The sequence below is a fragment of the Helobdella robusta genome (genome assembly GCF_000326865.2).
Source record: "Helobdella robusta unplaced genomic scaffold HELROscaffold_17, whole genome shotgun sequence".
NCBI lineage: Eukaryota > Metazoa > Annelida > Clitellata > Rhynchobdellida > Glossiphoniidae > Helobdella > Helobdella robusta.
The window spans coordinates 2,396,662-2,412,857 of NW_008703942.1; the positions used below are offsets into that span (position 1 = coordinate 2,396,662).

Below are 16,196 nucleotides of genomic sequence, written 5' to 3' on the forward strand. Positions count from 1 at the left end.
TGTTATCAATTGTACATATAATTAATGATTGCAATAGAGTTATTCAGTGTATTCAGTGTTAATGTTCTCCAAACTGATAAGATATACACAGGAGGGAATAAGAGAAAGAATGAACAATCATAAACTGGAATGATAAATGATCAATGAATAAATTTGCAATGTGGAAGGCAATGGCACCACGTCAGAAAAAAGGCACGCGAATGGTAAAGAAGTGCCAGTTCAAAAGACAGAGTTCGAAGGTCAAAGGTTATTTTATTCTATCGTCAATGAACATCACATGATCGATTTATCACGACTTTCCATCGACCGAGACACACAACATCGCAGCAGACTTTTTCCAGCTTTATAATTTTTTACTCCCCAGCCATCATTTTGAACAACTTCTCGCCGTTGTACGTTGAAGAACTGCAATTTTGTTTATATTGCACTATTATTGCAACATTTCTTATATATATATTCAACATCACTTCTAAATTTTATATCATTTGAAACACTAAACGATGCAACATTGAAACGCGAGTAAAAGTATTTCTAATGTTCGCATACGAGTCTTAATTTTTGAGCTGCATGCTTGTAATTTGTGCGTGTAATTTGCACATTCTTTCTAACGCAAACTTTTGAAAAAATGCAATCAGAATTATTTAAAATGGAACATAGTTCAAAGTTAAGAAACAAATCAATCTCACATGATGTTACGTGCAAAGGCAGAAAATCGTTTATGCAAATTTTTAAAAAATATACAAATGTAGCCAAAATGTAAATCAAACTGTAAAGGCTGATATTCGGGTAAGACATGTTACTGGCATAAAAATAACAGCTATGAGGTTGTGAAATTTTTGGGTTTTTAGCAGATAAGCAGATTTATCTGTTTGATAGACACTTTGCAATTCAAAATAAATTAATTTGATTAAAGATTTAAATGTTATTTAAACGGATAGACAATTATATCTCTAATTATCACTTAGTTTTCGATGAATGATTAAAATAGTATTATTAATTTCATCTCTCCTGGCCGTTCAACTATAAGGTTAAACGTCCGTCTGGACGGTGTGTGTTCTAAATGGCCGGCACTTAAAACTCGTAAATTCGAAATGGGTTCACAAAATTTAAGCCGTTTGTCGAGGATTAAACATATAGAAGGAGCTAGCAGGCATCTGACTTACAACCTTAACGAAAACGTATTTACATACGTACGTACATACTACATATACATACAGACACATGCATACTTTCACACACACTTTCACATATACATACGTACTTACCTACCTACATGCAAACATACACACACATACAGATGTTCACATGCACATAATGCCTTCATAGATGAGTGCTTCCCATGAATGGCCCATTCAAAGTAAGTTGCATTTTATTTCCCTGCAACAACTTGTACACTTGTTGCTGCCATCATGCTTTTTCCATCATATTATATACGTCAGCCTCCTTTCCTCCATCTCAATTTATAACCAGATGCTCACTTGCTGACGCTTTCAATTATTTCTCCGAATGTTTCATTTACATGCGCAGACGATAAAATCAGCCTTCCTTTTTTATTTAAATTCAAGGTTCAAATTCCAGGCTTAATTTATAAGCCAAAAACAAACTTATTTCGGCTACAATAAAAATCAACCGCAGAAAATTTTAATTAAAATTATCTTTGAAGAAGTTGACGTTCAACTGACATTTTCGTTGAAACGGTGTGATGAGGTAAATTTAACTCGCAGCATTGTTGAATGATGCTATCAAAATTTCAAAATCTTAAATGTTAAATTTTTTCCATAGTTTTTGTAAAGACAAACCGAACAACAGGAAAGTTAAATTTATGGTTGGACTGTTTGACATTGGACTAAACGTGTATTTGTTCCATTTCTGTTTGCATGTTGTTGCACGAACTTATCTTGCGTGAGCGTTGTTTTTAGTTGAAGTTGACAGTTTGAGTATCAAAATTGTTATTAAAGACTAATTAAAAACATGTTCGTAAATTTTTTAAATTATAACAAGCTCTTGCTATTTAAGTACATATGCGGCCCTCCAAAGGTAAAATAGTTCTTAATGCGGCCCTCACAACAAAAAGTTTTCCCACCCTTGTTCTAACCAATCATTTATATTTGTTTTAATATTTTTCAATGAGTATTTATATTTTCAAATAATTTACAAAATGGGAGGCCAAACGTGTTAAACTGAAAAAGCCAAAAACTTTTATAAACAAGATTTTTAGACTTTAAATTTTTTAATTTAGACTGAATTTAATTTCAACAAGAAAACTAACTTTTAATGTTATGAAAAATAATTGGATGTTTTCTGGATTTGCAAGCAAATACAAAAGCACAGGACAGAGCGCAAAAAAATTTGTAAAAGAATTTGGTTCAAAAGGAAAATTTCAAAAACATATTTCTTAATTATTAATCAAATATATTTAAAAATCTTTATTTTAGTTTCTTATAAAAAAGATAACTCAAGCATTGCATCATCGAAATTTAAAAATAAAAGTTTGTGTGGGATAAATATCAAAGGGTATGTTCTTTTTTAGAATCTAATGCAAATATTGATACAGCTCCCATCAGCATCAGCGTTTCATTTTTTGCAGCATCCTTTCATTCCTTCGTCTAAACTCAACCACATGTACTCTCATCACACAATCGCAAACACGCACATACATACATGTAAGACCATATGTACACAAGAGAGAAAACGTTTGAGTGGCACCAAAACTTAATTATAATGAGTTTGTCAATTGTCGAAACTTTTTTATTTTTTTTATATTTAATTTAGACCGGCATATCTTTCTTAACTCAAATTTGTTGAATTTTAAACCAAATTAAGTTTTCTAATAAATGTCTGGTATTTTTTTTAAAAAAGCATGTTTGCCATCTTTACCTTAACAGACGTTTTAATTTACATTACATTAATTTACATATCCTGACAGGATAATATAAAACTAATTTTAAAAATCGGTAATTAATTTTATCGAAATCCCGTAAATGCAATGATTTGCATTTTTTCTATTAAATTAATGATTACATTTTTAAAAAGTTTTTCAAAGAAACATCAAAATTATTAAAAAATTTGTAAGAAAAGATTGCTCCAGTGGCATATCTTCTCGGGGTCTGACACGCTATCATCATGCAGAGTGGAGGCAATCTTTTTAATTAATTTATCAAGTTTAATCTTCATATTAAATTGATTTAACAAATTTCATTATGAAATCTTCAACAAATTCTAAAAATCAAAGTTTTAGAGATTTTATAAAACGTTTTTGTAAAATTTTTTTCAAATCGTTTTTCTATCTTAAGAAATGTTTGGTCGTTAAATTTATTGCCTATATTAATTTTTACCTCAACAAAATACAAAAACATTAACGTATACATACAATATAATAATCATACAATATATATAAACACACACGCGTATGATTAATACATATAATTTTAGTAATTATAAAAAACCTCCCATATTTCAATTTCTATGCAGGCATCAAACGTTACAAATGGAGGAACGAAGAAATAAATTGATGAATAATTGAGGCAGTCGATAAATAAAATGTTCTTACGTGCGTTACTCCGTAGTTACTTCTGCCTTCAGAAGCGCTTGCGAAATCCCAAATGAACTGGTGTTTTTTATGCCAAATGTATTTATATACCTCTCTGTATGTATATATATATATATATATATTTGTATATGTATGTGTGTTGTATGTGTATGTGTGTTGTATGTGTGTGTGTGCCTATGTGTGTGTGTGTGTCTGTCTGTGTGCGTACATACATATGTGTGAAAATATAAAAAATATACTATTTTAAAAATTCATCTTAGCATATTTTTATATAATTTGAATCTTTGAAAAAGGTATTAAAAACTGCAACTGTAAAGCATTCTTGAAAGGTTTTTTTTGACCTGCGAAAATTTATATATTATTTTAAAAGGCCTATATTTTTTCACAAATTTTTGCATTATTGCTGTTTAATCTTGTGATAAATTATTCAGTTTGATTTCATGTAAACCTAATTGGAGTACGGCTCACTGCATTTTCAAGTTCTATTTAGCGTTACAAAATTTATTTGAAATTTATCTCATGAACATTTTATATCTTGTTTATACCTAATTAGAAAATTTTTATAAAAGTCACCATTTTAGGTTTTTGTTTTCACTAAAAATTGTGTTTGTAAATTTCAAATATCTACAATTTCTAAGACTTCTGATGTTTTTCGTGATGGCCATTTACATTCCTTATGCCTTTGAAATTTTACGAATCACCTTATAAAGTATTCATTTAATTAAACTGAATGAATGAAATGTTGTGGGGATGGTTCAAAAAATTATTAATTAGAGGCGATTAAGCGAAATATATTTGGAAGGTATAATTATTATGAAAAACGTATTTTAATCAAGAACATGAATTTGTTAAATGTACCAAAATGTTTGCGTTACAATGGTATGATTACTATTATATCGTAACCAATTTGATTGGGCAAACATTAACCACATAAAACTGGTGAACACGTAATGTAGTTGTGTTCGTGAAAAAAATGATATCGTAAAATGAGATGAAAAGTGGCCGAATGTTTGTTGGGCTCTCTGGGACGAAGTCCCTATAGCACGTTGTTGTTTCTGTTGATCTTGTTGCTGCTGCTGTTGTTGCTGCTGTTGATGATGTTGTTGTTGTTGCTTGAATGTACGTTGCAAGTTGAGTTTTGTGTTTGGGTCTTCTCTGTACGATTCAATTGTTTATCTGAATGCTGTGTGTTGCCGATGTATTGCAGTAATTTTTTTTGCCTATGTGATATTTTTGTTGTTGTTTTTGTAGTGTTTCTATTGTTACTAAATGATTTTATCAACAATATTTTTTGCGTTGTAAACAAATTGCAATCACAACATGCCTACATACATAAAAAAAAACTTCAAACTGCATGTGCTTCAATTTTTTATTTCGTTGGTCACTTGTGTTCGTAATCAATTTGTTCAGTGAATTTGAAAATATCGGAAAACATGTGTGCCGTGTGGTGCATTTCAAATAACAAAATAAAGAAATTTTGTTTTGCGTCCAATGTTATACAGAGCTGTAGGTATGAAACTTCTGGAAAAATTTGAGTTGGCTTTCCTTTCTCTATGCATTTCTGAACATAAAACCATACCTTTGTTTAAAAATACCCGTTGACTAACTCTATTTAAAAAGTTGAAATCAAAATTTCTATTCACTCATGCAGTAAGTAGGCAACATATATAAATATATATCTGTAATTTATGTATCCACAAATACATACATACATGCATACATACATACATACATGCATGCATACATGCATACATGCATACATGCATACATGCATACATACATACATACAGACACACACACACACACACAAATACATACATACATACATGCATGCATACATACATACACTCACACACTCTTACGCACATGTTCATATTTCCGTGTATATACACACGTACAAACATACATACAAACTCCTTGCCCCACTACACCCATGTGTGCAGTATTTTGTAATGTGTGTGTGTTTATATGCAGAGAATGCATCGAATAAATACTTGCGAATGTTTCAAGGTTTGCCAGCATAAGTCATCCCATTTTTGTGTTATATGACAGCATTAGTTACCAAACAAAAAATTCCTCTCTTTAATATACAAATAGCAATTGAAAATTTTTTAAATGGACAATGGTATTGAATACAGTGCACTATGATACTGCCTAATAAATCATAGCAACATTTAAAAACCATGTCCTATTTTATTTTAGTATTGCCCGGCTCAACGACAAAAATCTTTCTGACCTGTCTTGAATTGGAGTTGCCACAGATAAAACCTGCCAATTAGTTTTTTGCTTTGTTTACCCGACATCAAATTCTTTTAACATTTTTCAACTGTTTGTTGCTTGTTTTTTTTTTATAGAAATTTGGTTTTTCTTAAATAAGGATTTATTTTCAAAAAGTATACAAAAATTATTATTAGAATATTTGAACTTTTCATGGATAGCCATAAAAAACTTGAACAGTTGTTAATTCGAAGCAAGTTACCAAACATCATCAGCAAGTAGGAAATCTCACTTGCAAACCAAATTACCTCAGTTGTTTCTGTATTCAAATTTAGCGTAAACCTTACTGAACATTCAGAAAACTTTATGATAATAATTATTAATTATATATAATCATTAAAACAGCGCAAATCTTCAACAATTCTTTCTCGGTTTTCGTTTTTTATATAAAGAGTTTAAAAAACTACAAACTCCATTCCCTCAACAGACATGATCTGGGTCACCAACATGTTCTCGAGCTTGTTATCAGGTTAGTTCTCGCGTAAAAACGTTCCACAACTTTGATTTTATTTGTTTTAATCAAGCAACAACTTAAAAAAGTGTCCTGCTTCCTAAATAACAATAGAATTAAGTTTTTATATCTGATTAAATTTATAATTAAGAACATTGTTGAATAAAAAATGCAGTGGGAGAAGAGTGTGACATATTACGCTGGCAGCAGCAGTAATGGTCCTCGGTACATTCATGTGTGAAGATACGCACTGCTTTACAAAAAGAGTTGGCATTCGTACGTACATACGTGTCTGCTGTACGTGTCTGCTTGTACGTGTCTGTTTGTACGTGTCAGAAAATAATCAACACACCTCTACACTACATGTATACGCAAATAGACAAATGCACACATGCGTTCAAGCAAATTCACAAACATAATAATAAGAACATTTACCAAAAGTGTACAAACAGATAAGTAAAAAACAGACAGAGATATTTCATCCCACAAGACACCCACACAAATATAAATTTACAAATGAAGCGAACATTCCAGCGTTTAGTCTTCCAATGTTTGTTTAGGAATAAGAGAAACTGATTAAACAAAAACACAAAACTGGATTTAGCACGATTTCAAAACATCCAGCTTCTAATCATGTTTAGGTCAACGTTTATATGAATATTTTCTTCTAAATTCAAAATTTTCTCTTAACACAATGTGTATGTGTGTGTTTATATGTTTTAAATGCCTTGGTCAAATCATATACGATTGGTGCGTGTTCTTTGCAACTCGCTACCATGATCTTGAATTATTTCGACCCCAACCTCAACATAATTCAACCCTACCATAATTTGACCCGGCATATCTTGTCTTGATTCTGCAAACAATTTCGACACTTGTCCTAATGTGATCAAAACAACAAAAAACAAATATTCCTTGTTTAAATGTTAGCATGTGTGTGATTTCAAACATTAATTAAACCAAAATTTGTTTATTATAACTATTATATTTTTAATTATTTTAATAAAAAAAATGTTAAAATTTTTAATCATGTTTTATAGCGTTGAAAAAACAAATTAGTTTCTGCCAAGCTATATATTTATATTTAATGATTTAACATAATTTTTATCTGTAACATTTATTTAATATTATCATTCAAAAATTTCAATAAAAAATGTTTAACCAAATAATTACCAATATGAAATGTTTCGTTTGTGATTGAACGCCAAACAAAACATTAAAAAACCTCAATTGTAACAGAAAAATAACATTTGAAACATTTTTACCTTTACTTTTTATGGTTATGAAAAATTTTTGTGTCAACAAAATTTTAAGCGTTGAATCTAACTAATTTAGGTTTCATATACTTTATCATGTAAATAATACATGTTAGATAGTTCTCAGGTTATAAAATTGGCCAAATCTTTTGTTGTTAAGATGAAATTACAGTTAATTTAAAATTTATAATATATTTCGATTGTGTAGTTTTTGAAAGCCGGGTAGACCAAAAAAGGATATGTGTTTTGGAAATATGCAAAGTGAATTATGGAGATAATGTGATGATAAAGATTTGATAATGAAGATGTTGATGATGTGATGATTTGATGATGATGGTGATGTGATAATGATGATGATGAAGGAGGATGATGACGTTGATAATACTTGTAATGCTTCTAAAAGTTCAAATTTTGATGAAGTATTTTCTCTTTAGAATATTTCTTTTCACATAATCATTCATAATTTTGAAAACAACAAATTTTTAATTCTGAAAAATGCAAAATTGAACAATGTATAATCTAAATTCTTTAAAATAAAAAAGAAAACTGAAGAAAATTATAAAAATTTTTCCAATGTTTTTTATTTCACCATTCTAATCATTCATTATCATAAAACAGTTAAAAACTTAAAACACAACCTCAATTATAGACAACTATCCTTCCTCCAAACAAATGACTTCTGCTGGCTCAACCTTGATCAACAGCAGCCACAACACGAACGCGAACCACAACAAGATCAGCCTTCGGATTGAAATTCTACAGCTATCTAATTTTGTTAGATTTCTGATTTGTAAAATTTTTTTTTGCAAAACCTAATAAAAATATTAACTTAATTCATTTTAAAACTTCAAAAAATATAGGACAACCCAAATTAAAATTTGCAAAGTTCATCGCATACCATTTAAGTTAATGTAAATATTAATGAACGATTATAACAGTAGTTGTATGTTTAAGATTTTTATTTATTTATGTGCCAATAAATGTTTCATATTTTAATTTTTAAATGATAACAACAAATCACATATAAGGAATTTGTTGCTTAGCTTCAAATTTTTTAGAGTTGATGAACATAAAAAATAATATAAGTATTTAAATCAAACGTTATTTCACTGATAAATCTTGTTAATAATCAATAAGATATATAGAAATTATTTCACAGATAAATTATTGCAGCAATTCAAATGACAAAACATTTATTTCTTTTAAACTTGTTTTATGTTCATATATATACCAGAGAGGTCTTCAGGTTTTTGAATTTTTTTATTTTTGTTTCAATTGGCTTGTTTATACCTTCAAGATGAATTTTTGAATCTCCATTCCCTCTTTCGTCCGTTTGCAAAAATTTTATATTTTTATTTAGAAAAGTTGATGGGCACTTGAATCTTTATTTTGTGGTTTTGTTTTGTTTTTTCACAGTTTTTTTCTGCATTAAAAATAAAATAAAAATTTGTTTAGGATGAAAATCAAGAAGAACTGACAGCAAACATCAAAATAACCATCGTTAGTTGACTCTTGAATGTAAAAAATTCTTTCAAAAAATCGTGAATTGTTGAAATGAAAATGTAAGTTTAAAAAATGTTACAAAATTGTGGAAACACATAAACTTTCATTTTCAACAGATGTGGCATAAACGTTCTAATTTGTCATCATCATCTTTATCGTCGTCATCATCTTCGTCGTCATCATCATCATCTTCATCTTCTTCCTCCTCTTCCTCATCATCACTCCTTAATGAAGTTACAACGCCGACGTTCTCTTTTAACGAAGTTCCATTTTATATATCGTCATCATCATCACCACCACCATCATCATCGTTATCATCATCATCATCGTTATCATCATCATCATCATCGTTACTATCCTCATCATCATCGTCGTCATCATTGCCCTCTCCCACACCATCATCACCTCCTCGTAGAACTCCGTCTAAATTATCAGATCCCTCTACTCCATCTATGTCGTCACCATCGTCATCGTCATCATCGTCGTTATCGTCGTCATCATCGTCAACATCATCAACATCATCAACATCACATTCATTAAACAAACCACAAACAATCGAAGAAGTGGATTACAACACTAGAACGCCATCTTCCTCTTCATCACCATCGTCGTCGTCGTCTTCGTCAAAAATAGGAATGATGTTTCTGAATGAGTGGATCCCTGATGTACAGCTTTTTAAAACGTACCTACTCTTCATACCTTTCAACACATCTTGCATTCATTTGTTTCATTTGCACCACTCAATCTAGTGTTGCTAAAAAAGATTTATCAAACATAATTTTTGAAATAAAATCTGACCACCTCTAAAAATATCAAGTTACAATTTCTATATAGAGAGATTTTTTCACTCATCCGATTAATGAACATTTTATAAATTTGATAACCGCCATGAACTTTCAACTTTGAAACCACCAGGTTTGACTCCATTGCGGACGATCCATCCTTACATGCATCCTTGCACTCCTTCATCCAAGCAGACAGTACGCACATTCTCACTCTGGATGACAACGTGCGTCAAGTTACACACACACAACAACTGCACATGCAATGCCACGGCGATGGTCTGTTATTTCCTTACGATGTCTACATCTGTATCTTCGCCTTCCAATCACGTGATTCTAAATTTGACCTTGAAAAAAGTAATTTAAAGGTCAAATCAAATTATCTTTTAAAGTCGAGCAGATTTGTGGTTGGACGTGTGCACGAGAGGTTGGTCTCTGTGTGGATGTTTAGGTGTCTCTGTGTGGATGTTTAGGTGTCTCTGCATGGCTCTGCTTTTGTCTGTGTTCGTCTGTTTGCTTTTGCGTCTATCTGCCTATGTTTGTGTCTATCAGTATGAGCTTATTTTTATGTGTTGGTGGTGTGTGTGTGTGTGTGTGTGTGTGTGTGTGTGGTGTGTTTGCTGTTGTTGATGTGTTTGCTAATATTTGTGACCACTTCTGCGTGTCTTCTCGTCTGCCTTCTTATCTTCTTCTATCCGCATTTGCGTTTTATCAGTTCCCAGTTAGGATTACGAGTTTGCTCTAGTTAATGATTTTTTTAATGATTTTAAATGTTTTTCTTGACAGAATATTTGCAAATGATTAATTTTTACTGTTAAAAGTTTAAATATTTTAAACTTTCAGAAAAATTTATTAAAAATTTAAAATACAAAACTAATTAACCGTTTAATTAAATAAAGCAATTTTAAAAAACTTAAAAAGATAAAAAGAACTTAATACATGTAGATAATTTGCTGTTTGCGCATATTTCGAAAGTGTCAGAGGGTTTACTTAATTTGGTTTTTTCAAAAAATTTTTTAACTTTTTGCTCCTGCTGGACGAGTTGGATTTTGTTTCTTATACAATTTTGATTCAGCTATTTTTTTAATGAAATTTGTACTCTCTGTTAGTTAAGAATTTTTATGGTAATGTATGAGTTTTAAAGAAATATACAAATGACAGAAAGTTATTTTACTAACTTTCTACTTTACTTTCCACTAACTTTACTAACCCTAACCCTAACCCAAAAAATAAGTTTTAGGTGTCCCAACATGTTAAACTTCGGGTCTCCTGCTTCTGTTTCTGACAAAAAAAAACCTCTTTGAATTGAATAGTATAATGATAAAAACAAATAATTCTTTGAACTTTAATACATCTTTTTACATTCAAGGTTATCAACATTTAGCTTATTTTTAGACGTACAGAAAACACTGCTTCCAAAAATTGTTAATTTTTGTGTGTTTTGTGTTCTTTCAAGCTCATCTGTTCACTTTTTTATTCAACCGAACATTTTAGAGCCATTATTGAATGAGTGGAGGTTGATGTACTGCTCGGTGACTCAACTTTAAAAAATTTTTTTTAAATAAAAAACGTGGGATGCATAACGTTTCAAGTAAATATCTGCTTCCCTCCATTCAATGAGATAACTTCTCTCGAAGAGCTTCAAAGATCGTTTGGACAGACGTCCTTTGAATTAAGATTTGATTGATTGATCGAGTAAATACATTCCACTAATGAATGAATAAGCATTTTACTTCAAAGACTAAATGGTTGTTGAAACTAGCAACTTGCAACATTTCAAACGTTGTTCAACTTGTGATATCTCGGTGAATGAAATGTGCACTCAATCAACAGTAGACACCTCACATACAACTGAGCGTAAACTTTTTTATATTTTTCATAAAAATTTATGATGTAAAATTTTGACACCGGGAACTCGTGCAAAATCATTGAGACATCTTTCAAATTAAATGGAAAGTCGCAAACAGGGTGGCTTCTCTGAAATTTTTGATATTATTCTGTAGAAAAAATTAAAAACAAATTAAATTTATAAAAAATATGAAAACTTAAAAAATCTTGTAGGAAATGATGTTTCATAAAAATTGAAAAATTCTGAACCTACTAATATAACCGAATAAACAGGGAAAGTGGGTGTCGGGATGAAGGATCTTGAAACATGGATTAAACAAAAATTTAAAACTGAAACACACATAGGTCAAAATATCATCCACTCAGTATAACTTTTAACAGGAAATTAGATTTATGTGAGTCATCGACATGTAATAAATCTCCCGCCGATGTTTTGATTGAATGTAAAAAATTTTTAATTGAACATTTCTTGCGTCTAATGAAATATATCTGCAAATAATTTTTTTCCTTCGGTTTTTATTGTAACGGAGAAACATAAATTTTGTATAAGTTTATAAGAGATAAATCAAAGGTGATGTCATTTTCCATATTGTCGAATAAATGGAATGGAATAAAATTGATGAAGCCCCATCAATAATTCTCCTTAATAAACATACGATGAGCTTGTGCATCTTTGCCGAATTCAAGCGTACGACCTGACTGAAGTACTTGGCTCATCGTTTATTTTAATTTTGGTTTCATTTAATTTAAATTTTAAATTAATTTTTATTAAACACATTCAAAAGGACTTTAAAACATTTTTTTCAATGCATTAATTATACATCAATATTTGGTCTGATTCAAAACATCACATCGCTATAACTTACTTTCGAGGTTTCCTGGGAGCGTGCATTAGTTCAATGATAATAATATTTTTTTCCTCCACGCATAGCCTCGTTTCAACTATCAAACAGATATAAAAGTATTTTCCAGGTAGAACATTTCATTCCACGTGTGTACAGTACTTTAAAATTTGTAGAAATAAAAATAGAGAACTAGTAAAGTTTTTATAACATTTCTCAACGACGGCATGCAATGAAAAATTTTTGAGACGCAGACATCGCCTGATAAGAACTTGCAGGAAGCACATCTTGAGGTCAGACGTTCAGCAATGAATGTAATAAAATCTAATAAAAAAGCTTGAAATTGGTTATTCAAACCGCTCTAAAATATTATGCTATTGGGTTTGAATCGATTTTATCAATCTCTGCACGGTTTTGTGTTCGTTCTAGGTTTATCGGTCAATTTCTTTTTCTTATTTATTTAATAACCATCAACCATTTCTTTCAGATTACATTGATGGCATTGGAAAGTTAACGCGAACTTGAAAACATTTGGTAGTTGTTTATAGAGTATGAACGTAGTCTAATTAATTTTAATTTTAAAAGCAGATTCACCATGCTATGGTAGAGGTTTTGTAGTGATTCAAAAAATGCAATTTGTAATAATTTTCTATTAATAAAGTTTCATTTGTCAAATCGCTGGTCAATAAACATAGGTTTCAGTATCATATTATCAAAGTGTGTGCGTGTGTATAAATATTTCTGTCAATCTAACTGCATTTCTATCTGGCGAGTTACATTTGTGAGCAGTTTAGTTCAGTTGCTCATTTGAATGTTTGTGATCCGTTCAGCAGCAAGTGACAATTTACAACAGATCATTCCTTGCGGAATTTTTTTGTATTTCGAATGTGTTTCCATCTTAACTAAATCTGAATGTGTTTTCCATCTTAACTTAAAGTTACGGCGGTCTGTTGTACAATGCAGCAAAGAACGACAATTTGTGTTTTGCATTTTTTGCCTGTGCAATTGTTCATGAAGTTATCGCGATGCATACTTAGGTGGGAACGGTGTGGAAACGTTAAACTAATCAGAACTAATTCCACGTGATCCTTAATAGTTGGATGCTGAATAAGGCGACCTACCTTCATTCAAAGGTATGTGTCGTGTCTGTTGCCTTGATTCTTACTTGTGTGGTCACCAATGCACCATCTCGTGTGTTGAATGTTTTTAATATAGAACAAGATAAATAATAAAAGGTGAATATATAACAGTATTTTATTGAAAACATCAAATTCAATCTCGACCTACTATTTATTAGTTGATGTTTAAATTTCAATAATGATGAATTTAAATGCTATTGCTATGCTACTACTTGTTTGTGATATATGAAATGTTATCAACTCCGATGAAGTTGATATTACTTGAAGTTACTTGTATGCCCTAGTGTCAGCTTGTATTGAATCCAGACCAACGTACTCTCTTCATAAACATTATTTATTAGGCAGAAATGCAGCTATAAAAATTTGTCTTTGTCTGTTTGTTTGTTTGTTTAAAATGATCTATAACCAAAATGTTATGTTCAAAATAAATAATTTAAACATATTAAAAAAATAATTAAATAAATAAAATGAATTACAAAATCATTGGCACAATTGACAGATTGCACGCACTATTTAAATCGCATCAATCATTCTTTTTCATGCTCAAACTCGCTTGATCTTGCAAATGTTTTTAAGGCACTCACAAATGTGCTTATGTGCATTTGCAGGTATGTCTGCCTCATCTTCATCACCGCATGTAAATTCACTTACACACCCACGCACACACACGCACACACATATTTACACACATGCACATACATACATACTTGACTGTTTGGTGTCATTCATCACGATTTGGTTTTAACATACATACACACACATATTAACACACATGCACATTGCACATACATACATACAAATGGTTTCATCTACCTTCAATGGCATTCATGTCTCAATGTAAACATTCAGCGTCAATAATTTGTACTTTTCAGACGTCCTGTATCTCCTTGTTCATCATCTGCTTCATTGCTCCATTATTTCATATTCCATTGTCAGCTATTTGTTTTTTGTGAAGATGTGAACGTGCGTGCTTGTGTGAGTGCGTGTAGACTGATGTATGTTTGTGTAGGTCTGTGTATGTTTGTGTAGGTCTGCGTATGTTTGTGTAGGTCTGCGTATGTTTGTGTAGGTCTGTGTATGTTTGTGTAGGTCTGTGTATGTTTGTGTAGGTCTGTGTATGTTTGTGTAGGTCTGTGTATGTTTGTGTAGGTCTGTGTATGTTTGTGTAGGTCTGTGTATGTTTGTGTAGGTCTGTGTATGTTTGTGTAGGTCTGTGTATGTTTTTGTAGGTCTGTGTATGTTTGTGTAGGTCTGTGTATGTTCGTGTAGGTTTGTGTATGTTTGTGTAGGTTTGTGTGAGTCTGTCTATATTTGTGTATGTGTGTGTATGTTTGTTAGCATTAATATTTGTTTGTTTTAGTGTATGTGAATGTGCGTCCGTGTGTGGAGGCGTGTGGAGGGCATGAAGGAATAATGTATTGAAATAAGGTCCACATGGAAATAATGTAGAATTATTATTCCTTCCCTGGCGAACAGGTCTGTGGATGGGATAAGTGGTGGCTCTTTCATCTAGGTTGATTCGTTTATCTGCTGCGTCGGCTCACTTTTCAATGTGTTCATAACGTTTTTCATACAAATTTTTCCTTTTCATGTTTGTTTTCCATTTTTATTTTTATATTCAATAACTTATGAGCGTTTGATATATACAGTGGACTGCATGGTAATATATTTCACGACTTATTTCAACCTGTGGTTTATTTAAAAAACATCGTATACATTTGTTTGATTTGTTAATTAGAAACTTGAGACATTATAAAATGTTGAACTGTGGTGCCCATATAATATTTTAATTTGATGAAAATCGTAGAAAACTAACCTAAATAAAATGATACGTACCTTATGTAGAATATTTTGAAATTTTTGCAGTTGATCATAAAAATTAATCAAAATGGAAAGACGACCTAAACAGTACAGCCAGCCTTTCAGCCAGCATACGACCACTGAATGCAAACTCCCTTAGTTTAGCAAGCAGTTATCAGGGTCGCCAATATGTGAAATTGCTATAAATCTGACCGAAAAAGGCAGAACCAATTTTTGTGGACCATAAAAAGTTTGTAAAAAATAAACATTGGATGAAATAGACATTCAGGTCCGAATGAAATATGATAGCCAGTCCGCAAACGCCACGCAGTCACAGATTGCCATGCAGCAGTCGGAGATTTGTTCATCCTTCATTTATTTCTTTCTTTCATTCAACGGTCAAATTGATGTTAGTTAGTTTGGTTGGTCAGTAAGTTGTAATCAATCAACAAAATCAACAATGTAATAATCATTGTTAAGCCTGCTACGGTTCGAACAACTCAACTTTTTCATTACTTGTTTATGTCTGTTGGAGAAACATCGGGTCTCAAAATCATACGAGTTGGATCATGTGGAATTTTTCTTCAACAACACAACATTCCAAAATGTAACTAAACCTCGTTCTGCTTGAACCTACTTGTTTGTTGTTTGTTCAAGAGGTTTGAATTCAAATAAATAGCATCAAAAACTTCAAGCCATTCCATCCTACTAAATAACTGGCCAAATTTAAATTATCTCAAAAAAATGT

General features: G+C 31.2%; 1 protein-coding gene across 1 annotated transcript in view; it reads left to right on the top strand.

The window, feature by feature from the left end:
• The window catches only part of HELRODRAFT_75833 (hypothetical protein), a gene marked incomplete at both ends in the record, with an annotated part of 63,082 nt that extends 48,074 nt beyond the window's left edge, over window positions 1–15,008 (top strand). The window contains 3 exons of the mRNA XM_009016062.1: window positions 3,567–3,734; window positions 5,206–5,444; window positions 14,898–15,008. Coding sequence (XP_009014310.1) covers window positions 3,567–3,734; window positions 5,206–5,444; window positions 14,898–15,008 — 518 coding nt within the window. The remainder of the gene's footprint in view (window positions 1–3,566; window positions 3,735–5,205; window positions 5,445–14,897) is intronic.
• Window positions 15,009–16,196: the final 1,188 nt, after the last annotated feature.